This window comes from Gigantopelta aegis, chromosome 4 (genome assembly GCF_016097555.1).
Source record: "Gigantopelta aegis isolate Gae_Host chromosome 4, Gae_host_genome, whole genome shotgun sequence".
Classification (NCBI taxonomy): domain Eukaryota; kingdom Metazoa; phylum Mollusca; class Gastropoda; order Neomphalida; family Peltospiridae; genus Gigantopelta; species Gigantopelta aegis.
In genome coordinates this window covers 14,356,366-14,380,199 of record NC_054702.1, presented here as the reverse complement: position 1 = coordinate 14,380,199, position 23,834 = coordinate 14,356,366, and the positions used below count along the sequence as shown (strand labels likewise).

Genomic DNA, 23,834 nt, shown 5'->3' with positions numbered 1-23,834 from the left:
GGTAGGTGTTGAATTATTATTTAATGCTAACATTTATTCTGAATTTTTTCTCTCAATTCTGTGGATATTGGGTACCGAAACAACTGAAGACTTCTAAAAATAAACTAGCACCTAGCAGATTTCATCAGCTACTGTAATTTCCATTCCAGCTATGTTTCAAAGATTACACTGCAAATTATATAGCTTAGTAAGGAATTTAACATAGCCACCTACTTAATATAATATGCACTTTCCTATTTGGAAGCACAATGATTGCCCTGACATTACTAAATCTTTAATTAAAAAACCAAGAATTAAATGTCTCACTTACCATAAAAAAATTTCGGTGCATTATGATGAACATCCATAGGCACAATTATAAACGAAGGTTCAGTGAACTGGGACTTATAGTTTGTGAACAACTTGTCTAAACATGAAATGTTAATATAACTTTAATGTAAAAGTTGATGCCATGGGAAAAGTGACACCTATATCTCACCTTTTTACTTTGAGACAAAAACCACTTACACATACACCCCAACGTACTACATACCTCTGCCCATGCCTTGATGACAGCCAGTTTCTCCATGGTTGAAGCGCTCTCGTTGTACAGAGGAGACTGGGACTTGCCTTGCTTCAGCTTGGCTAGCGAGGACACCAGCAGTTGGTGAACCCGGCGGAGGTCATTGAGGTCACGAGCCACCCCACTTCCGATCCACGTACTGCACACCTAAAACAATGATAGGAGGCCAGGTAAAGTGAGTCGTTTAAAAAACAAGTTTCTTTAGGTGCAGTCTACATTAATTAGTTTCTGTTCACAGGAATGTTCATTTAAATATAAAACTTGAAGTGATCTATTAAAAGTCGAACACCCTATACCAGATAAATAAATGTCACTTATTAAAATTTAAGATCAAATCCACTTTACTTTGTGAAAAGTATATTAGGTATAAAAAGCTAAAATGAGATAAAATGTTCAAAAATTACGTCCCTGTTTGGAATAAAACACTTTTCAGTTAACTACCACCTCTTCACCATTTTAATAGTGAGGCACTCACTTAATATTTTATTTCAATTAAACTTATTGTCAGTTGGTTGATATTTCATTTAAAAAAAAAATTAATTCAATCACTGTATATTTCTTATGATTGACCTAACCATATAAATAATTAAATACTATTTAAAAAAAGTTTGTTTTATTTAACGACGTCACTAGAGCACATTGATTTTTTATCTTATCATCGGCTAAAAATTCCAGTTTTAATGGCATCCAGTTTACCAAGGGTTTAGTTTTGTGGAGGTTCACTCTATTTTGAAATATTTTGTCAGTCAGTTAAATAAAACCAATTGTCTTAAATGTAAAATGCAGCACAATTTGGGGTGGGGGTAATTATTAAAGACTGGTATGTTCTGTCCTGTTTTGAAAATTACATATAAAAGATGGAAAAATATAATGGGTTTCCTTGAAAGACTACAAAGTAAAGTAAAGTTTGTTTTATTTAATGATGCCACTAGAGCACATTGATTTTTTATCTTATCATCGGCTATTGGACGTCAAACATATGGTCATTTTTGACACTGTTTTTAGAGGAAACCCGCTGTCGTTACATAGGCTACTCTTTTTACGACAGGCAGCAAGGGATCTTTTATTTGCGCTTCCCACAGGCAGGATAGCACAAACCATGGCCTTTGTTGAACCAGTTATGGATCACTGGTCGGTGCAAGTGGTTTACACCTACCCATTGAGCCTTGCGGAGCACTCACTCAGGGTTTGGAGTCGGCATCTGGATTAAAAATCCCATGCCTCGACTGGGATCCGAACCCAGTACCTACCAGCCTGTAGACCGATGGCCTGCCACGATGCCACTGAGGCCGGTCTAAATACTATTTAATTACCTCACATGCTTTAGCTGTCACATCTGACGGAGTGTCTGGTGAAAATGCCGGCCTCAAGGCAGCTCCCACCTACAAAATTAAAAAATAACATTTTCCATCTGATTTAAACAATTATTATCATCTAAACATAAGCGGTTTTGGGATTGCATGGAAAAAGGCAAATATTACTTTATTCAACTTTAAGTATACATCAATGTCAACAGAGAATACTTGATTGATCTTTGTTTTAACTTAAAATGTATCACAATATGATCATACCTAATCCTTAGATATTGACATTATAGAAATCATTATTATTATATGTACTTTAAAGAAATTAGTTGTCATGCTACAAATATTTTTCAATGTTATGTTGTCTTTCCTTTTTCTTTCTCTCTCTCTTTTTTTTTTTTTAACAGAATTTGTTTACATTACCTGAGCTTGATATTGTTCCAGTATTACGTGACCAGGAAACTCGGGTTCAGGAACCTTTGCAAACTTTACAATTATTTCCTACAACAACAACATATACAACATTAGCAAACCTCTTCAAAATCAGTAAATAAAATAAAATAAAATTAAAAAGTCAATTTAAGAATTAAAAAACCCCAATTCATCAGAAGAATGGTACTTCAAATAACCAGCTGATTAGAATGTTTACAAAACAATGATGATAAAAGAGCACATGTTTAATATTTTCATTACGGTATTGTCAATGTTTTGGCAGTAACTATCCTGTCTTCCTCGGGACAATGCTGTTCTACTCAGAGACTGCCCAAAATATCGACAATAATTCTGTCTTGTTTAACTTGACTCAATTAAAGATTTTCAAACAATATAAAGTAAAAGAATATTTAGTTTAAATGTGAATCAGGTCATATTTCTGATGAAGTTTTATATCACAAAAAGATAAAGACTTGACCATCTGCTGGTCTTGAACATTTACACGTTTAGATTCTCTTATGACCAGTTCACTATCTGTTCAAAGCGTACAGTTTAACTTTATTACCTCAGAGGTTCAAGTATTCAACATGATGCCAATACTATGCAATTAAAATTCAATTCAAAATAGTTTATTTGTTCTAGGGTTGACTACCCCGTAACAATGAGTGGCACATTACATGTATATAACACAAAATATAATATATGTAGTACTGTTGGTATAAAGTGCTCCTACTGGCAAAAGCTAGTGGGAATTTCCCTATTAGCTCAGTTGGTAAAGTACTTGACTCTTGTACTGAGAGTCTGTGGTTCGAATCCATTCAGTGGAGGTTGATTTTTCTGTTACACATATATATATAAAAAAAAAATCAAATTATCAATATACATGCAGTCATTACCGATAGGTATTTACCTCCTAGCTAAACTACTACTGACAATACTAAATTGTCGCAGACACACTTAGATTTTGAATCTTATCTTTCAGTCTGGGGATAAAATGCTTAAATATTACAGCCGACTGCATTAAGGTACAACTAATCTTTTGACATTATAAAATTAAATCAGCAGAAAATAGTGTTTGCACAGTATGATGTGAAAAAAGTTCACCTCAAGGGCAGCTAGACCTGCCAGTCTAAGCTGGTTGCTGTCAGACGTGGCAGCGATAAAAGCCATTCGGATCAAGTCAGACAGATGTAAAGCCAAGTAGCTTCCTGAAAAACAATTTTAACAATAAAAACAAATCCAAATCTTAGAATGACACATACCAATTTTGACACAACTTAATGTTTTTTTAATATTTAGTGTATAAATAAACAGTCTAAATAAGATAATATGTTTAACACAAAAAACTAAACTTGTAATTTTAGGTGTTAAATCCAGCTTTATTTCAAGACATATTTCTTTCAAGTATTTTGGGTACAAATTATGAATTTACTGGGTTTTAGATTAATACTGGGGTTAACTTTGTTATTTCTGCTGCTCTAGTGAGTGATGAAGTTTATAGCAAAAAACATTTTGCGAAACCACTTTTTGCAAATATTGCAACGTACTGTTTCCGGTTCGTTCGTACAGTTTTTTGGCTGTGATCAGATCAAACTGTGATTCTCCACCATCACATGTCGCCATGATCTTCATCAGACACTCAACGGCAAACACACGCGTGGGCCACCTGCAAAACCAGACCATCACGTTACACATGCAGTTCAATCTAAGATAGGCATTACCATTATTATTACAGCATTTGTTTGACAACATTTTGCCCCATTTAAAACCATAACTATTTGGTGTGTAAAGCTTAGCTGAGTGAGTCAGAGAGAGAGAGAGAGAGAGAGAGAGAGAGAGAGAGAGAGAGAGAGAGAGAGAGAGAGAGAGAGAGAGAGAGAGAGAGAGAGAGAGAGACAGACAGACAGGGAAGAAACCCATTACCATCACACAGGTTATTAAATGGTAGCAAATAATCTGTTTAATAAAGTTATACAGTAATATTAAAAACAGTTTTGACCACTTTCCTAACTCCTCCCCCCACTACAAGTCTGTCTTCATTGGTGAGAGAAAAAGGAAAAATATCTGCACCAAAAAGATTATTATGAAATTACTTGCCGAGAAACAAAATTATCTGAACCATTTAGTAGTCGCTACCTATCATGACATTACGACTCGAACCACCTGGGTGCAACTAGTGCTACCTATCATGACATTATCACTCGACTCACCTGGGTGCAACAGAAGGATGAGTGGTTTCTTGTTCCGCAGCTTTGAACTGGACTCCGACATCAGTGTCTTCGTTCTCGTCGTCATCATCATTGTCAGCCAGCCCTTCACTCTCGTCAGGAATGCTGCTCGTAGTATCTAAATATAACAAGTAGTATTAATAAAAACTGATTTACATCAAAACATAATAAGTAACATTAATCAAACTCATTTGTATCTAAACATAATTAGCAATAAAAATTTAGACAGTATCTAAAGATAATAATTAGTATCAATGAAAAACAATTTGTATCTCACATAAATTGCATCATAAAATTCAGACATTAACCATAAGTCGGAAGTGGAGGGAGAATAAAGCCCCTCAAACTGAAGATTATACCTCCTCACCCCTGTTGAAAATTAAATAAATATACAACTGACCCCTCCAATTGCCGGAATCTTCTATGTTAATAAGTATCACCGAAACATTTTTTGTTTTATAAATTACATGTAAATTGTATCATTAAATAGAAATGACCATTTTACACTGATGTGAAAATTATATATAACATTTTGTCCGTAAGTACAATAATGAAAATGACAGTGATAAAAAAAATCTAGACAACTTTGCAGGATCTTGAAAAGTAGGGGCTACTATTAGTGTTTTAAAGAAAAAGCAAAGAAAAGTCCATATAACACAAAAAACATAAAAATCCAGAAAACTACCCTGGTGGATTTCCATCCATGATGGAAGAAGACAAGACATCTGTAAGTAGGTTTTTGATGAACAAAATAAAGGGAAAAAGTTCAGGTAACACTAAAATCTGTCATTCTATAAAATATTTAAAGATTTTTTTTCTCTTCTCTCTGTTTTGTACTTCCCTGTACAAGTAGACAGAACATCTTTAATTATCTTTTTGACGAACAAGAAAAGGAAAAGTTCAGGTAACACTAAAATCTATAATTCTATGAAACATTTAAAGATTTTCTCTCTGGTTTGTACGTTACCTGTAGAAGCCGACAACACGTCTTTCAGCAGCTGCAGCCAGCGTGTGAGGTTGGGGATGGCCAGCGACTGCAGCAGACTGTCTATCGTGTCCTGGGTGTCCGATATCAGCTTGCCGTCTATCTCGGTGTCCAGCATGCCGAACAGTGTGCCCTCGAGCCCGCTCTCTGTGATATTCACACACGACTTGCCATCCTTGCCCTCACCAGACAGCGACAGAGCCTGTTCGCTGATCTCCTTCGCTTCACGGTTCACAAGCTGACGCAGACATGCCACCGCCGCTCGGCGCAGAAGTAGATGGGAACTTGTCAGTGTTTCCTGAACAAATGAAAGAAAGACGGAATGAATGCATGAGTGCAGACATGCAACAAACTTCACTTTGGTAACTTGGTTCCGTCACATATTAAAAAAAAAAAGTAATTGTAAAGTTGAATAAGAGAGAGGGTGTTTGTGGACTTACACACAGATGTGGCACTAGGTTGGTCAGGTTGACGTGTCTCGGGGCGAACATGTGCAGCTGTTGTAGACACGTGATGGCCTCGGCCTGCACCATGGAATCCGAGTGATCCTGCATCACCGCACAGCACACCAGGCCATACAATCGCGCCGTTGCTATAGAACTGCTGTTACCTACAACACAGTCAGTAGTTGGTAATCATTGACATATTCCAACATAACCTGTCTACTCATTTTGTTTACTACTGATATTTTTTTTATTTGATTGAAATTGAAAAAAAACCCACCCCACGACCCCCGCCCCACTATTAACTATAATATGATTAAAATTGAGCATTCAAAGAGTACTGCTAATGAAATATGTTTCCCCTACCAGGCATAACAAATTTGTTCATTAAGGGCCATAACTCTGTCAAAAATGGGTAAATCACCATGAAATTAAAACAGGATTTGTAACAGTACAAGATAAAGCTATGCACAACATTTCACAGTATCTTAAGGCATTGTGAAGAAACCATCTATATGAGCAACAGATGGATGGACAGACAGACAGACAGACAGAGAAACAGACAGACAGACAGGAGGACTGAGATGAAACCTATAGTGCTCTCCAGTTGGTCTGGTAAGGGCAAATAACTTTATTTTTATGTTTAAAGAAATCTTACCTTGAAACTCTGGTCCTATAGATGTGATAAGAGCAGACAGACACTTGCCCAGACACTGGTGCACGTCAACAGACGAGGGAGGGACGGTCAACAGCAGCTGTAGAACTAGAGACAGAGTCGGCTCCACGTAACTCCGGAACATCGGGCCACCCGAGTCGGCTATCAGGGCCAGAGCGTGAAGAGCCCAAACCTGAAATATAATACATTCTTCAGGTTTATTTTTAACAAAGACGAAATTAATTTGGAAACAAATCCAAACTCTTTGCAGGTTCTTGAAAAGTAGGGGTTATTGCTAGCTTTTCAATAAACATCTACAACATAAACAGTTTTTTGGGCTGAACTAAAATCTGGAACTTTCCATATCTAAATTTTATGTTAAGAAGGGTAGGTTGGGTGAAAACTATCTATGTTAACTCAGTCTGTGGGACTCATTGGAATGGAAAATGTAATGCTGATGGTCAGTGATAATTGTAAGAACAATTTTAATAAAAGTGCTACTAGGTCAACTTTAAAAACAGGTTGTTTATTACAAGTTAAAAATATTAATTGACCCACTAATAAAAAGAGGGGTTAAGATATAGCAAGTCATTATCAACCTTCTAGATACTGAGTCAACATGCTCTATAGCATTGACTTCAGGAATTAATATTTTCCAACATTTTGTGCACACTAACTGCTACAAAATATCATCACAAATTTCACTTAATCGATGCTATTAATAATAGTTTAATTAATCAGTAAATAATTAAAAATTCTACTGACTAAAGTTCATCTAAAAGAACGAGTTGACAATTTTAACACAGACTATAGTGTAAGCTAGGCTAGCTGGTAATATTAGGCAGCCTCGTTAGTCTTGAGCTAAGATGTCGGCACTAGAGTACTCACCTGCACAATTGGCGAGTTGAAGTCCTGTGCGAGCGCCAGGAGGATGCTGACGCTGGTGTTGAGGTGCTGGCCAGATCCCATGCCACCCACATAGCGGTGCAGACAGCCCAGTGCTAGGGAGTGTCCAGTGCGACTCACCACATCTCTAGCCGACTTTAACCTGCAGAAATTAGTGGTTCACAATCACATACGGTCCTTAGGTGGGCACTTAACACAAGTTAATGTTTTACAGTGTATATTAACCCTGTTTATTTCATTTGCATTTTCAGTGCCAGGGAGTGTCCAGTGCGATTCATTATATCTCTTGCCAATTTTAACCTGCAGATATTAATGTCCTCAGGTGGGCGCTTAACACAAGTTAATTTTTTCCACTGTATATTAAGCCTAGATATAATTTGCAGTTTTAAAATTATTACAGCATCATCATAATCACTAATTATATAAATGAAAAAACAAATACTACTTTACTCTTTTCAAAATGTATTGGCACTAGAGTCTGTCAAAATATTTTTTAAACTCTTATTCCACCCCACCCCAATTTTGACAAATAGTTGGTATCCATTAAACATATATTTTAAAAATCTATATAAACAATTTAAAAGTCCTACCATGACATTTCTTTTCATTCTATTAATATTAAATGGTTGGGAACCATTAAACATAATTTTTGTTAAACTATGGCAACTTTTTCTTCTTTTAAATCCCGCAAAAACAACTAATAAGAAAAATACACAAAATAACATTATTAAAAGAAGAAAAAGAAGTTTGTTTAATGACACCACTAGAGCACATTGATTAATTCATGACCAGCTATTGGATGTCAAACATTTGTTAATTCTGACACGTAGTCATAGAGGAAACCCGCTACATTTTTGTTTAATGCAGCAAGAGATCTTTTATATGCACTTTCCCACAGACAGGATAGCACCATATTAAGAAAGGTATGAGATAAAAGAATGCAGCAAGAGATCTTTTATATGCACTTTCCCACAGACAGGATAGCACCATATTAAGAAAGGTATGAGATAAAAGAATGCAGAAAGAGATATTTTATATGCACTTTCCCACAGACAGGATAGCACCATATTAAGAAAGGTATGAGATAAAAGAATGCAGAAAGAGATATTTTATATGCACTTTCCCACAGACAGGATAGCACCATATTAAGAAAGGTATGAGATAAAAGAATGCAGCAAGAGATCTTTTATATGCACTTTCCCACAGACAGGATAGCACCATATTAAGAAAGCTATGAGATAAAAGAATGTAGCAAGACACTGACTTGTCGAAGCTGTACTGTGCCATCTCTGCGATGAACCTGCTGTCTCCAACGACTTGTGCCATCCGCCCCAATGCTTCTCCCGCAGCACAGCGCAGAATCGGGTTTGAGCTGCTCAACGCACCCTACACACCAATCAAACAGTTAATAAACATCTTAACTCGCAAACTAAACAGTAACTTGGTTAAATATACTGTTTCAAACCATCATGTATAATTTATGAGAAGTCTTTCAATCAACACCTACATTGATAAAAACAAATTACATCTAGTAGAAGAATAACCTTTCAATATTTATTTCTTTGAAAATGTATTTTTAATTTAGTATATTGGTGTTAAACAGAAAGAACTACAAAGAGTGAAAGACCTGTCAAATGTTGATTGAATCAACTTTATCTTACAAAGGGAAGAACATATCACTGCAGTCTGATTATCTATGATTTCATTAGCACAAGAATACTAACCATGATGAGTGATATTGCAGATTTTTTCACATCATCCCCTCCAAGGCTGGTTTTAGTTTCAGCCAGACCCTGGAATATTACAAATAAACAAAAAACATGTATTACTAGACTATTAATACTTAACAAGTCAATGTGAAAAACTATACAAGAAAATCAGTTTGAACTAATACGAGTGTAAGAACATAGCCAAAGTAGATTACATCTATTGACAGGTTAATTCAATAACCTATATTTAATTTACTAAATGATCCTATAATATGGTGAGGCAAGATTGTCGCTTTAAAATATCAATATTCTAATTGCTAATGAAGTTTTAACTAATATGAGTGTAAGAACATAGCCAAAGTAGATTACATCTGTTGACAGGTTAATCCAATAACATACATTTAATTTACTAAATGATCCTATAATATGGTGACGCAAGATTGTTGTTTCAATAAGTCAGCGTACTAACTGCTAATGAAGCGAAGACATCTAAAGTTATGTACCTTCATTGCACACAGTACGGCTGTGAAGATGTTCATCTGGACGGCCTGTTGTCGTGTGGACTTGGCCTGCTTGATGCACTCATTGAAGTGCTGTAACATCTGGTAGCGGTGTTTGTGGGCCACGCGGGGGAAGATGAGTCCGTAAAGTCGCACCGAGCTGTCGATTACTGCCACACCCAGAGGTAGCGGCCCTGGAACCGGATCACTCTAAATTGGAGAATAAACAAAAACAAATATTAAAAACACTGTCGTCTTTGTGTTTCAAAACAACTGCTAAAATTTACTATTGTCATGCAAGAAAAAGTTAAGGTTTTTTTTGTTTTGTTTATAAGAAAGAACAAGTTTGTTTTATGACTTGAGAAATAATGGTAGATTGATGCATATTTTTGTCTAAATGGAGAAGACACCCATACACACTACTACAAAGTAGCAAACAGATATTAATTTTCTCAAAGCAAAATGTATATACTGACACAAACTGATTATCAATCACAAAATTCTATCCAGTTGTCAATACTATAATATTTTTTAACAAAATGCTTTCATGAAAAATGTATTTAGTTCAGTTCTTCATTGAAATGTACAGTTCATCTGTACTGTATTCAAAATGTTCTTTATCAGCTGTTTAGAGAATGTTTATTTTTGCATGAATATTAATCTTCATAATATTCTATATGGTAGAGTAATACAAACCGAAAAGCTGAATGGTGGGAGCTGTGATATAAACGAGATATCTTACCGATGGACATCTAGCACGTAATACAAACCGAAGAGCTGAATGGTGGGAGCTGTGATATAAACGAGATATCTTACCGATGGACATCTAGCACGTAATACAAACCGAAGAGCTGAATGGTGGGAGCTGTGATATAAACGAGATATCTTACCGATGGACATCTAGCATGTAATACAAACCGAACAGCTGAATGGTGGGAGCTGTGATATAAACGAGATATCTTACCGATGGACATCTAGCACGTAATACAAACCGAAAAGCTGAATGGTGGGAGCTGTGATATAAACGAGATATCTTACCGATAGACATCTAGCAGGTAATACAAATTGAAAAGCTGAATGGTGGGAGCTGTGATATAAACGAGATATCTTACCGATGGACATCTAGCATGTAATACAAACCGAACAGCTGAATGGTGGGAGCTGTGATATAAACGAGATATCTTACCGATGGACATCTAGCACGTAATACAAACCGAAAAGCTGAATGGTGGGAGCTGTGATATAAACGAGATATCTTACCGATAGACATCTAGCAGGTAATACAAATTGAAAAGCTGAATGGTGGGAGCTGTGATATAAACGAGATATCTTACCGATGGACATCTAGCACGTAATACAAACCGAAAAGCTGAATGGTGGGAGCTGTGATATAAACGAGATATCTTACCGATGGACATCTAGCACGTAATACAAACCGAAAAGCTGAATGGTGGGAGCCGTGATATAAACGAGATATCTTACCGATGGACATCTAGCATGTAATACAAACCGAAGAGCTAAATGGTAGGAGCCGTGATATAAACGAGATATCTTACCGATGGACATCTAGCGTACAGGTAGCGGGCGTCATGCTCCAATGCCCCTGAACCCGACGCACTGTTCGGCTGTAACTGTAACAGTAATAAACTTAGTATTAGGAATTATTCAGTTTTAAGTTTTGAAACAGAAACTATCATATCAGAGAAGAAAAGTAAAGTTTGTTTTATTTAACGACGCCACTAGAGCACATTGATTTTTTTATCTTATCATCGGCTATTGGACGTCAAACATATGGTCATTCTGACACTGTTTTTAGAGGAAACCCGCTGTCGCCACATAGGCTACTCTTTTTACAACAGGCAGCAAGGGATCTTTTATTTGCGCTTCCCACAGGCAGGATAGCACAAACCATGGCCTTTGTTGAACCAGTTATGGATCACTGGTCGGTGCAAGTGGTTTACACCTACCCATTGAGCCTTGCGGAGCACTCACTCAGGGTTTGGAGTCGGTATCTGGATTAAAAATCCCATGCCTCGACTGGGATCCGAACTCAGTACCTACCAGCCTGTAGACCGATGGCCTGCCACGACGCCACCGAGGCCGGTATATCAGAGAAGAAACCCACTACTGCCAAAAAAGCTATTCTCTGTTAGCAGCAAGCAGATATTTTATACACATTCCCACAGAACAGAATGACACAGCCTTTTATATCAGTTGTGGAGCAATGGCTGGGAAATGGATAAAAACACAACAGGGGATGTTATTGTTATTTTTGATACCTATAGCCATGCAATGATGAATAGTAAAATAATTAATAGAAATGAAATAAATAAAACCAGTATGCCACACAGATAAACAAGTTTGTTTAAATATGTTAGTGACAGCCATTTGTAATTATTCTGTTACATGGTTCTGTGCTGATAAAACTTGTTTTTACTGCATATGCTGCAATAGTTGCAAGAAAACTATACAAAAAAAAAACCCCCAAACATATGTCTTTAAATTGATCTCTGATCTAGATGTCATACATAAATGAAAAACCAACAAACATTTGTGAAAATCTAATTTTGATGAAATGACATATAGCAAATAACTTTCAGGTTAATTCCAATTAATGTGATTAAAGGTGAAATGATATACAACACTGTACATACTTCAATGACAACAGCATATTAGTCTGTTGACACTGAAATCATAGACGTGTCTACCAATATAACTAACACTTTCTTACGGAGGAGACTTATCATGATGTGGCCAACATTTATAAGCAACAAAAAAGGTATTCTGAGACAATAGGTGTGGCAAACATTAACACACTGACAAAAAGTCACTACAATCAAATGCAACTATAATCTATTTGTGAAATGGAATCAGACATTTTTTTCAAACAGAAAAATTCTCTAAGACCTTTCAAAATTTTCTTCAAATGAATTTTTCCAACATAAATTAATGGATAATAAATACAGATTCAGTCCGATATTTAACTGGCAATACAATTTACAAAACAAACATATGTACATAGATTTTGTGTTGTTGTTTTTTTCCATTCATTAAATCAAGAGCAGGGTTGGGAAAATGCCATGCCCATTCATCCAGGGTTATAATGCTTGGAGTCTTGGAAACTGCTCTGGCATTTTCAGGTAACTCATTGGACTTCCAAACAATAACACACAACAAATAATTTTTATCATTATAATAATAGTTATATATTATCTGCAAATTGCTACCTTTTCAACCATAAAGAGACAAAAACATATCACAAGAAAGTCACACAACATAGTGGTACAAACACTGTCTCATTTCCAAGCTTTGGTTAACAACAGAAAATATATTACTCCCACATACACTTTATGCATGTTAATTTATTACTTTATTCTACAAAGTAAAGGTAAGTCAATTCAACTTTCAGCAAATTTTTAATGAATGATAAAGCAAATTCTAAGATCTTTTTTCATGAGGAGTTTTAATTTTATATATGCCAAACATGCACGGGCATTACATTGTAAGTACACACAACATCTAACTAAACATGTCTATGGCTTTAACCTAACATTAAAATGTGAAGTGAAAAAAACTTTCTTGCCTTAATCAAATTCCATTTAGGTGAGTTTGGGTGGTATCTGGAGACACGTACACCACTATTCGTGGATTGGGATGTTTGATATAGCAAGGTCAACGGGCCCAAATTGTCATATGAGTAAATTATTGATACAAGCTTTTTAAAAACTGGCTTAATTTTCCCCTTTTGTGTTACACCCTCGGGGCCCCTGAGAGGGGTTAACATAACCAATTCATAAATTTGTTTTTCCATGTGCAAAGGAACCTTCCCACAATATTTGGTTAGAATTGGTCAAGTAATTTTGGAAAAGAAGTCGAAAATGACGATGATGGACGATGGACGATGGACGATGCACGATGACGGATGAAAAACGGATCTCAATAGGTCAATTCAGCCTTTGAATCACGTGACATAAAAATTATAAATGCATGAAATATAGGGTAGGGCACCCATGCAATGGATTGAAATATAAAGACTTATTTTGGTTTTTACAGTTCCAACCAATGATTCACAACTGGTATTTTAAAAGCCATAAGCCAAAGTATGTGCTGTGATTTCTTTGGGAAATTACATATAAAAGATCCCTTGCTGCTGTTGCATAGTAACAGATGTCATGTGGTGTTAGGAAGTGGATTCTCCATGCCAAATATTGCAATAATGCATCAGAAATTGATTAAACAGTTTATAAAACTATTGGTGCACATTCCTTTCCTTTACAGCATAGAAGAGTTCCAAACCGTACAATATTGTGGTGAAACCTATGACTCAAATTGTTATCCATAAATACTTCTTCAAATATATGCAGACTGATTTATATTGTTTTTTTCGCAATAGGCCATGTTTGATTTCAATCTATTTTTAGTAATGATCTTGACCTTTGATCTGGTGACCCTAAAACGAGCCCCAATCATCCTTTCTGTATGAGAGTAAAATGGCCCTCATGCAGTTAAGAGTTCAGTTTTGTCGAAACGAAAATGCATGGCAGCAAACAGCAGAGACACACATTTGTAGCAGCATTACAATAACTACCCCCCACCCACCCACATCAGTATTACTATACCCTCCTCTGCTTACACAATCAAGGGGATCACTGGTGCAAACTAAATCTACAATCAGCCATGCGTGATAATAATGTTAGATGTCGGTTTCAAAGGGTCAGCTAGAATCAAATATTGAAACAAATTTTCATTCCTGTAGTTAAAAGCTGATACTTACAAACTCCTTATTCACCCTACGATTAGGTTCAAACTAGAATGAAAGGCAAAGCCTAAGAAAAATATCTTCTAAACTGTATTATTCTGCATGTAGCAAAACTAGGAAATGAGAACAGCTGAAACACGATAAAAACAAAACACAGACACATTAACAACTGGAAAAAGGTGGGGGTGGGGGGTGGGGGGCAGAGGGGGGTAAAACAAACTAAATATTTAAAACATCAAAACATATGACTACACTATCAGTTGTCAAATATGTCAATATGACAAGAAGATAAATGTTTAAAAAACCCCAACAGGACACAAAGGGACTTATATAAATTTTACTGTGAACTCCAATGATCTGAAGGCCATATTCTACACTCTGTTAACCACAACACTGTCATGCTTTCATGACACACAGACTCAAATGAAACTTGTGATAGAAAGGAAAGGAATATTTAAACAATGACACCTCAGCACATTTTAATCTATGGCCATTTTGGTGCCTAGTAAATATTATGTTATTTTGATGCTCGCTCTACAGTGAGAGAAGACACCTGCTGCTGTCACAAGGCTACTCCCAGTAAAAGGTAACATGAATCTTTCATCAGCACTTTCCCATAGAAGAGTACATACCATGGTCTTTGATGTATCAGTTGTGATGGAACTGGTTGGAATGTGAGAAACCGTTGTCCATTTCATGACTAATCACAAGCATTGTACCACATAACTACATACCATCGTCTCATCTCCCCCAATTGGTCAAATCAAAGGACATCTGTACATGTATATACAGTGGCTTAGCTTAGATCTACTGACAGAGACCTACATATCAGCAGCCAGTAAAATCAGATTTCAATTAGACTAAAATACCCCCCTCACACACACATACACACAAACTATGTGTTTCTTAACTCACCTGATCTTCAATAGCCTTGTGATCGGTCTCCTGCAGCCAGGATCCCAGTATGACACTGTCGTCAACGTGACACATGGATCGGAGAAGAGAGGTGGTCGTATTAGCTGGATTGTCTGTCAGAGTAAACTCGGCCACCAACTCTCTAAGAAGCATTGGATACACACCTAGAATTAAAACAATACTTTATGTATTTCTGTGACTACACACATAAAACAATAAGTTAATTTAGCTACCAACTATCTAATAAACTACACACATAAAACAGTAAGTTATTTTAACTACCAGCTATCTATCTAATCAACGACAGACATAAAACAATAACTTATTTTAGCTACAAACTCTCTAAAGAGCAATGAATGAGAGAACGTTCCTACAAGTATTACATTAACCAAACAGATATAAAACAATAAAAAACATTCATTATTTAATTTGATTCAGCTACCAACTCTCTAAGCTGCTTTCAATACAATCCTACAATTTTAAAACATCCATCAATTGTATCTGTAATTAGACGTACAAGCTTGTGTGTCGTACTGATTTTACGAAATGAATGTCAGGATTTTTGTATTGCACGAGCGAGAGCGAGGGTAATACATGAATCCTGGCTCGAGTTTTGTAAAATCAGTGTGATCCACAAGTGAGTGTAATCATTTTTTTATTATTTATATTATTATTGTTGTTTTCTTTATGAATAACAAGACCCAACTCAAAATGTTTCAGCCACAACTAGGAGACGACGAAATGACCTCATATTTCAAATGCAGTCTGAGCTAAGACTGGATAAGTAACATCATGCTATGATGTTGCTTCCCAAAATTACGTTATTACATGTGTGCTTCGTATGTTTATTATTAACTTGGTTATGTAAAACCATATGGATAATAAAAAAGAATTTAAAAAATATTCACAATTTTTAACTGAATCAATTAAAGTGAAATCCCTCTAAACTGGACACCCATGGGACCATGTAAAATGTCTGGTTTTAAGGGATATTTGATTTAGAGAGGTTATGTTCTGTATTGATATTTAACAATGGACCATGAAATTGGATTTGACAATAATATTTTTTTTTATAATATTCTGTTGTGCATTTCTCTTAAAAAAAAGAAGATATAGTTCTATAAATTGTATTACAAAGTTAAAAGAATTTGTCAGCTACTTTTATAAAGAAAAACAGACAAACATGTTTATAAAAACACATTTCTTGACATATAAACCAATAAAGTCTCTTGTCTCAGACTAGTGAGTTAAGTCAACATTTGTCAGTATGCTATTGACATCTTCAATTCTTGAAGTAAAAAGAACAAGATGAAAATAGAAAAGTAATTAAGTACAACTGAACAAAACAAAATTTAATCAAGACACACACAATGGATTATATCAGAAAGAAAAAAAAACCGTACCTGAAGACAATCATCTGTTTGCTATCTTGGCTTATGTAGCTATAAAAATAATTCTTACCTTCAAATGATTCTGCAGGAAGTAGCGCCAAGACATCGTAAACTCGTAATCTGACCATAGCAGCGCTTGCTTTAAGATGAGTACCATACAGTTTTATCACACTGGGTAGACTGAAAAACAAGATGTATATTATGAGTAATTGACAAGAGTAACAAAGTTTTATCACACTGGGAAGACTGAAAAAAGTTGTATGTTATCAGTAACAGATAGCTCTAGGTATAAGTTTTATCACACTGGGTAGACTGAAAAACAAGGTGTATGTTATGAGTAATTGACAAGAGTAACAAAGTTTGATCACACTGGGAAGACTGAAAAACAAGATGTACATTATGAGTAATTGACAAGAGTAACAAAGTTTTATCATACTGGGTAGACTGAAAAAAGTTGTATGTTATCAGTAACAGATAGCTCTAGGTATAAGTTTTATCACACTGGGTAGACTGAAAAACAAGGTGTATGTTATGAGTAATTGACAAAGAGTAACAAAGTTTTATCATACTGGGTAGACTGAATACAAGTTGTACATTATTAGTAATTGACAAGAGTAACAAAGTTTTATCACACTGGGTAGACTGAAAAACAAGATGTATGTTATGTGTAATTGACAGAGTAACAAAGTTTTGACACATTGGAAAGACTGCAAAAACAAGTTATATGTTATGAGTAACAGATAGAGGTATAAAGTTTCATCACAATGGGCACATTGAAAGCCAGTTGTATGAAGTAACTGATAGAAATAGATAAAGGATTCTTCACAAGTGTTTTTTAATATGGAAAATATCAACTGAGAGCCTTAACAAAGACTAAACAACTAGATGAGGTTGTTATTTTCAATATTAAAAAACACAAGTAGCGAAAATTAATTTTATTTATCTTGTAACACTAATAAAATAATTTTAATTTGATATTTAGTAAATAACAGTTTTAAAGTTTATTTTGTTTATCTTGTAAGACTAATAAAATAATTTTAATTTGATATTTAGTAAATAACAGTTTTAAAGTTTATTTTGTTTATCTTGTAAGACTAATAAAATAATTTTAATTTGATATTTAGTAAATAATAGTTTTAAAGTTTATTTTGTTTATCTTGTAAGACTAATAAAATAATTTTAATTTGATATTTAGTAAATAACAGTTCTAAAGTTTATTTTGTTTATCTTGTAAGACTAATAAAATAATTTTAAATTGATATTTAGTAAATAATAGTTCTAAAGTTGATTAATTAATCATCAGCTTTTAGATGACAAACATTTGTTAATTCGTAACCTGATACAATTTTCTCCTAATGCTGCAAGGGATCTTTTATATGCACTTTCCCACAGACAGGAAAGCACATACCACAACCTTTGACCAGTTGTGGTGCACTGGTTGGAACGAGAAAACACCCAATCAGTTGAATGGATCAACCAAGGTGGTTCGATCCTGCGACACAAGCACCTCAAGCGAGCACTCAACCGACTGAGCTAAATCCCAGATAAACTCTTGATTATTTTATCTAATACTATTGCACTGTATTTGCATTATTGAAATGATTACGATTATAGGAAAATGTCATGCCCCTGAAGCTCTGCCCCATCAGTGTAATGAAAGGAAGGCAAACAGCACTCACTGTGACAACATGAGAAGGGCACACTCCATGGGAGCGAGCAGTCTGCGAATCACATCCTCGGTAACCAGTTCTCGGCAGTACAACAGGAAACTGTTCATAGCTGGAAAAATCATTTACACTTAATCATCGTCAGTAACACAGATAGTGAGGAAAGTCATACATTATACATCAAGGAAAATATTCAATTGTTGTAATCCGATCTATTATTACAGTAATGATTTGTCAAGAAGGAATACACCCTCCTCCTACCATATTAAATTGTGGGGTTTTTTTTTTAAAAAGAAATTATTATAGTTGAAATAAAAATGCATAGGATTACAAAAAAACTGACTTGGGTTATTTTTGTATATCACTAGTAACAAATCTTTGTAGGAATGCCATTAAATTCCTATTAGGCATTCATAGATAAAACAAATTACATTAACAACAAAAGCAAATGGGGAAAAAAAAGGTAAATCTTGCTTGGTCTTGAAAAGTATTGGGTAAATGAGGGTGTTTTTTTTATCAAATAATGACTGGGGCAGCTATTGGGGTGGGGTGGGGAAGATACTAAAATCACACCCTGTGAAAAGATAATTTTTTATCTCCAGGAACTAAAGATAATTTTGAAGTTTGGCATGATTCCTACTAGAAAATAAATGTGCTCATACCGGTAAAAATTTTTCAAAGTCAGACGTGCTTCATAACAACTTGTTCCAATTAGCATATTAAATTCTTCATCCTATCCTGTACATCTTAAAAATTTGAAATTCAGTTTAAAGTTACCTCCAAGTGCGCCAGATCGTCCCTCCAGAGTAACCTGCCAAGTGAACGAATCTCCTCGGACCTTTTCCGATTCCAGCTCTCGTGTCGATCTTGGAAATGCATTACGCCATAGCAACAGCATTCTGGGAAGGTGATTTCTGACCACAGCTTGACCGAGGGTCATCAGAGCGCCTAGCAACAGCCAGCCAGACTGAGTTCTCTGTAGAGACAGTCTGCTGTTCTGTGACGCTGTACGTATCAGCTCCTCGGCAATCATAAATATTTGCTGCAGAAGAAAAAACAAGTATTTTGAGCAATTTATCAAAACTGTTGAGCAGTTAGAATTGACTGTTTGATAGGACAACCAAATCCTGCAGTGCCCATATAACATTCTATTCAACATATTATGTCTGCAGAAGGCATTTAATTATTTCCAGAAATATCCCCGAGTAGTCTTATTAATACATCTTTAAAAATAAAATCCAAACTAACTGAAATACATTGTCTAATTTATAAACAAACTTTATTTATAAAATTTATTAAATCTTTTCTTCGTAAGCTAGCATTTAATAAGCTTTAGGCATTTAATTTTTACATATTCCATATAAAACATGGAATATAATGAATAATTTAACTACTAATTTTAATTACATATCAGATTTATAAGAGGTTGAGAGAGATCTGGGTGTCTTCCAAATTAGAGGCTCTTACCATAGCATGAACAATTTAACAGAGAACCTGGAACTAACGTTCTCACTCAACCCACCCACCCCCACCCCCATCAATCAGCCCTGGGCACAACCCTAATAATACAATATCTTAACTTTCCTTTAGCATGTGGAGTAGCTCTTGGTAATAACAGAATACAGAATTTAACAGCAATGGACCTGGACCTAATGGCTCATTCTGATGTCTTACCTTTCCTTTAGCATGTGGAATGGCTCTTGGTAATAACAGAATACAGAATTTAACAACAATGGACTTGGACCTAATGGCTCATTCTGATGTCTTACCTTTCCTTTAGCATGTGGAATGGCTCTTGGTAATAACAGAATACAGAATTTAACAGCAATGGACTTGGACCTAATGGCTCATCTTGATGTCTTACCTTTCCTTTAGCATGTGGAATGGCTCTTGGTAATAACAGAATACAGAATTTAACAGCAATGGACCTGGACCTAATGGCTCATCTTGATGTCTTACCTTTCCTTTAGCATGTGGAATGCCCAGCGGACACTGATACACCCCACCCAGTAGGGCTGCCAGTGCACTGCTGTACCCCGAGATTGCTTCCGGCGACGACTTCAGCTTCTCCATTCGCTCCATGCACCGGTCGAGCAGAGGGGTGAGTTGAGAGGGCAGGGCCACAGCTATACTACCCAGACACCAGGAGGCCGACAGTCTTGCTGCGTGGCTCGGGTGAATCAACACAGACACAACTGGCTCGATGATACCTGACAAACAATAGTAAAATATACAATAGTCTTGTGGGAGTGGGGGTAGGGGGTGTAGCATTTGCAAATTTTCTGAAAATCCCCCCACCCCAATGGTTCTAAATCCATGTTGTGTATACACAGAGCAGAACTTGCGAAAAATGGGCACTTCTATGTCCACGTAAATTTTATAAAGAAGTTTTAGGGTTATTTTTTTTCAAAATAGTTCTACATCCATGTTGGTTGTTAACTGTATTATATATACATCAGGGGTGGGGGGAAAATAAAATTGTCAATCGGTCCCACTTAATGTCATCATTAACAGGTGGTAGTGGTGGGGGGAGGGAAAAAAAGATAGGAATAAAAAAAGAACTTTTTTTTATCACTACAGTGAAAAAAACCCACCCCACAAATTGTATACATTTTACATAATGGAATACATAATATAAAGGAGGAATAAAAGTTATGAATTTAAATCCCATATATGTATAAAAAGTATGAGTATTCAGTACTGTGTCCTGAAAATTAATAAAAGATGGCACCGTTGAAGCGTTTTGACAGCCTGAGCTAGCTCATGTTTAGACAAAGAGATTAATAACATCATCACTGATTGGAAGAAATTTGACCTCTACTGGCTCTTGAGATAACCAGTACATGTAGCTGTTCTACTTACTCCCACTTGTTAACAAAAAAGTGGAAACCTTTTGTTAATTTTAAAATCCTTTATAATTATTGGATAGATTTATGTTGAACAGTCAACAATAAATACATTTATAGATTATTTCAGTATATTTTATGCTATTTCAAGCAGTTTGTATTGCACAAAAGTCTCTTGCTTCGGACTAGGACACTCGACCTGACAAAGCTTCGTCCATAGGTGTTGACAGGTGCTGATTGTAACCAGTTGCAAACTCTGGGTCCTTTGTTTTAATTGGAGTGTAATACCTTGATGGCTCTCTCACCAAGAATGGTATTATTGTTAACGTCTGTTTAATCTGTTGACCGGCTCAGCAACTTTGACAAAATTAATGTCTAGCCTAGTGGCTGTGGATTGACACTACTGTAGGTCCGACTTCAGTGACTGACGATATATATTTAGGCAGACTTTAAAATCACAGATGTCTGAAACACCATCCATATTGACCACTATTTATTTATTATTTTAAATCATGCACAAGATACCGATGTCTGGGCAGGCCAGTCCATTTGACGGATAAGAATTTGTTCCAATAATAGAAATGAACAGGTGCTTCGGACTGACAAGAATGACAAAAGTGGGACCGGCAAGCACACGTTTTAAAAAAAAAAATTTCGGTCTCAGAGATTGAGAATCGGTCCCAGACCTGGAGAAAAGGGCTTTTCCCCACCCCTGATATACATAGATCAAAACTTGCGAAATAGTTGCACTTTATGTCCATGTAAATTTTATGAAGAAAGTTCGTTTTTTTTCAAAATGGTTCTACATCCATGTTGTTGGTTACTGTATTATATACATACATAGAGCAGAAAAAGGGGCCCTTGTATGTTGGTGTGTCTCGTGTAAGATATTTACTTTCTCTACATGGCACACATACAAGGACTCTTTTATCATAGTTTTAACTATGGCTGTTTTGTATCTAATATGGTTGCTGTATTATATACATACATAGAGCAGAAAAAGGGGCCCTTGTATGTTGGTGTGTCTCGTGTAAGATATTTACTTTCTCTACATGGCACACATACAAGGACTCTTTTATCATAGTTTTAACTATGGCTGTTTTGTATCTAATATGGTTGCTGTATTATATACATACATAGAGCAGAAAAAGGGGCCCTTGTATGTTGGTGTGTCTCGTGTAAGATATTTACTTTCTCTACATGGCACACATACAAGGACTCTTTTATCATAGTTTTAACTATGGCTGTTTTGTATCTAATATGGTTGCTGTATTATATACATACATAGAGCAGAAAAAGGGGCCCTTGTATGTTGGTGTGTCTCGTGTAAGATATTTACTTTCTCTACATGGCACGCATACAAGGACTCTTTTATCATAGTTTTAACTATGGCTGTTTTGTATCTAATATGGTTGCTGTATTATATACATACATAGAGCAGAAAAAGGGGCCCTTGTATGTTGGTGTGTCTCGTGTAAGATATTTACTTTCTCTACATGGCACACATACAAGGACTCTTTTATCATAGTTTTAACTATGGCTGTTTTGTATCTAATATGGTTGCTGTATTATATACATACATAGAGCAGAAAAAGGGGCCCTTGTATGTTGGTGTGTCTCGTGTAAGATATTTACTTTCTCTACATGGCACACATACAAGGACTCTTTTATCATAGTTTTAACTATGGCTGTTTTGTATCTAATATGGTTGCTGTATTATATACATACATAGAGCAGAAAAAGGGGCCCTTGTATGTTGGTGTGTCTCGTGTAAGATATTTACTTTCTCTACATGGCACACATACAAGGACTCTTTTATCATAGTTTTAACTATGGCTGTTTTGTATCTAATATGGTTGCTGTATTATATACATACATAGAGCAGAAAAAGGGGCCCTTGTATGTTGGTGTGTCTCGTGTAAGATATTTACTTTCTCTACATGGCACACATACAAGGACTCTTTTATCATAGTTTTAACTATGGCTGTTTTGTATCTAATATGGTTGCTGTATTATATACATACATAGAGCAGAAAAAGGGGCCCTTGTATGTTGGTGTGTCTCGTGTAAGATATTTACTTTCTCTACATGGCACACATACAAGGATTCTTTTATCATAGTTTTAACTATGGCTGTTTTGTATCTAATATGGTTGCTGTATTATATACATACATAGAGCAGAAAAAGGGGCCCTTGTATGTTGGTGTGTCTCGTGTAAGATATTTACTTTCTCTACATGGCACACATACAAGGACTCTTTTATCATAGTTTTAACTATGGCTGTTTTGTATCTAATATGGTTGCTGTATTATATACATACATAGAGCAGAAAAAGGGGCCCTTGTATGTTGGTGTGTCTCGTGTAAGATATTTACTTTCTCTACATGGCACACATACAAGGACTCTTTTATCATAGTTTTAACTATGGCTGTTTTGTATCTAATATGGTTGCTGTATTATATACATACATAGAGCAGAAAACGGGGCCCTTGTATGTTGGTGTGTCTCGTGTAAGATATTTACTTTCTCTAC

At 35.6% G+C, this 23,834-nt stretch overlaps 1 protein-coding gene across 2 annotated transcripts in view; it reads right to left on the bottom strand.

Moving 5' to 3' along the window:
- LOC121372687 (HEAT repeat-containing protein 5B-like) overlaps positions 1–23,834 on the bottom strand; it is a 128,339-nt gene that overhangs the window by 14,652 nt on the left and 89,853 nt on the right. For both annotated transcript variants that reach the window (XM_041499143.1, XM_041499144.1), the window contains exons 10-28: positions 20,416–20,666; positions 19,234–19,498; positions 18,469–18,568; positions 16,860–16,969; positions 15,399–15,562; positions 11,281–11,355; positions 9,728–9,934; positions 9,240–9,308; positions 8,780–8,901; positions 7,498–7,657; positions 6,613–6,802; positions 5,952–6,121; positions 5,494–5,809; positions 4,509–4,644; positions 3,846–3,964; positions 3,403–3,506; positions 2,290–2,367; positions 1,876–1,944; positions 533–709 (exon numbers count right to left, since the gene is read on the bottom strand). In XM_041499143.1, the coding sequence (XP_041355077.1) occupies positions 533–709; positions 1,876–1,944; positions 2,290–2,367; positions 3,403–3,506; positions 3,846–3,964; positions 4,509–4,644; positions 5,494–5,809; positions 5,952–6,121; positions 6,613–6,802; positions 7,498–7,657; positions 8,780–8,901; positions 9,240–9,308; positions 9,728–9,934; positions 11,281–11,355; positions 15,399–15,562; positions 16,860–16,969; positions 18,469–18,568; positions 19,234–19,498; positions 20,416–20,666 (2,882 nt within the window). The remainder of the gene's footprint in view (positions 1–532; positions 710–1,875; positions 1,945–2,289; positions 2,368–3,402; positions 3,507–3,845; positions 3,965–4,508; positions 4,645–5,493; positions 5,810–5,951; positions 6,122–6,612; positions 6,803–7,497; positions 7,658–8,779; positions 8,902–9,239; positions 9,309–9,727; positions 9,935–11,280; positions 11,356–15,398; positions 15,563–16,859; positions 16,970–18,468; positions 18,569–19,233; positions 19,499–20,415; positions 20,667–23,834) is intronic.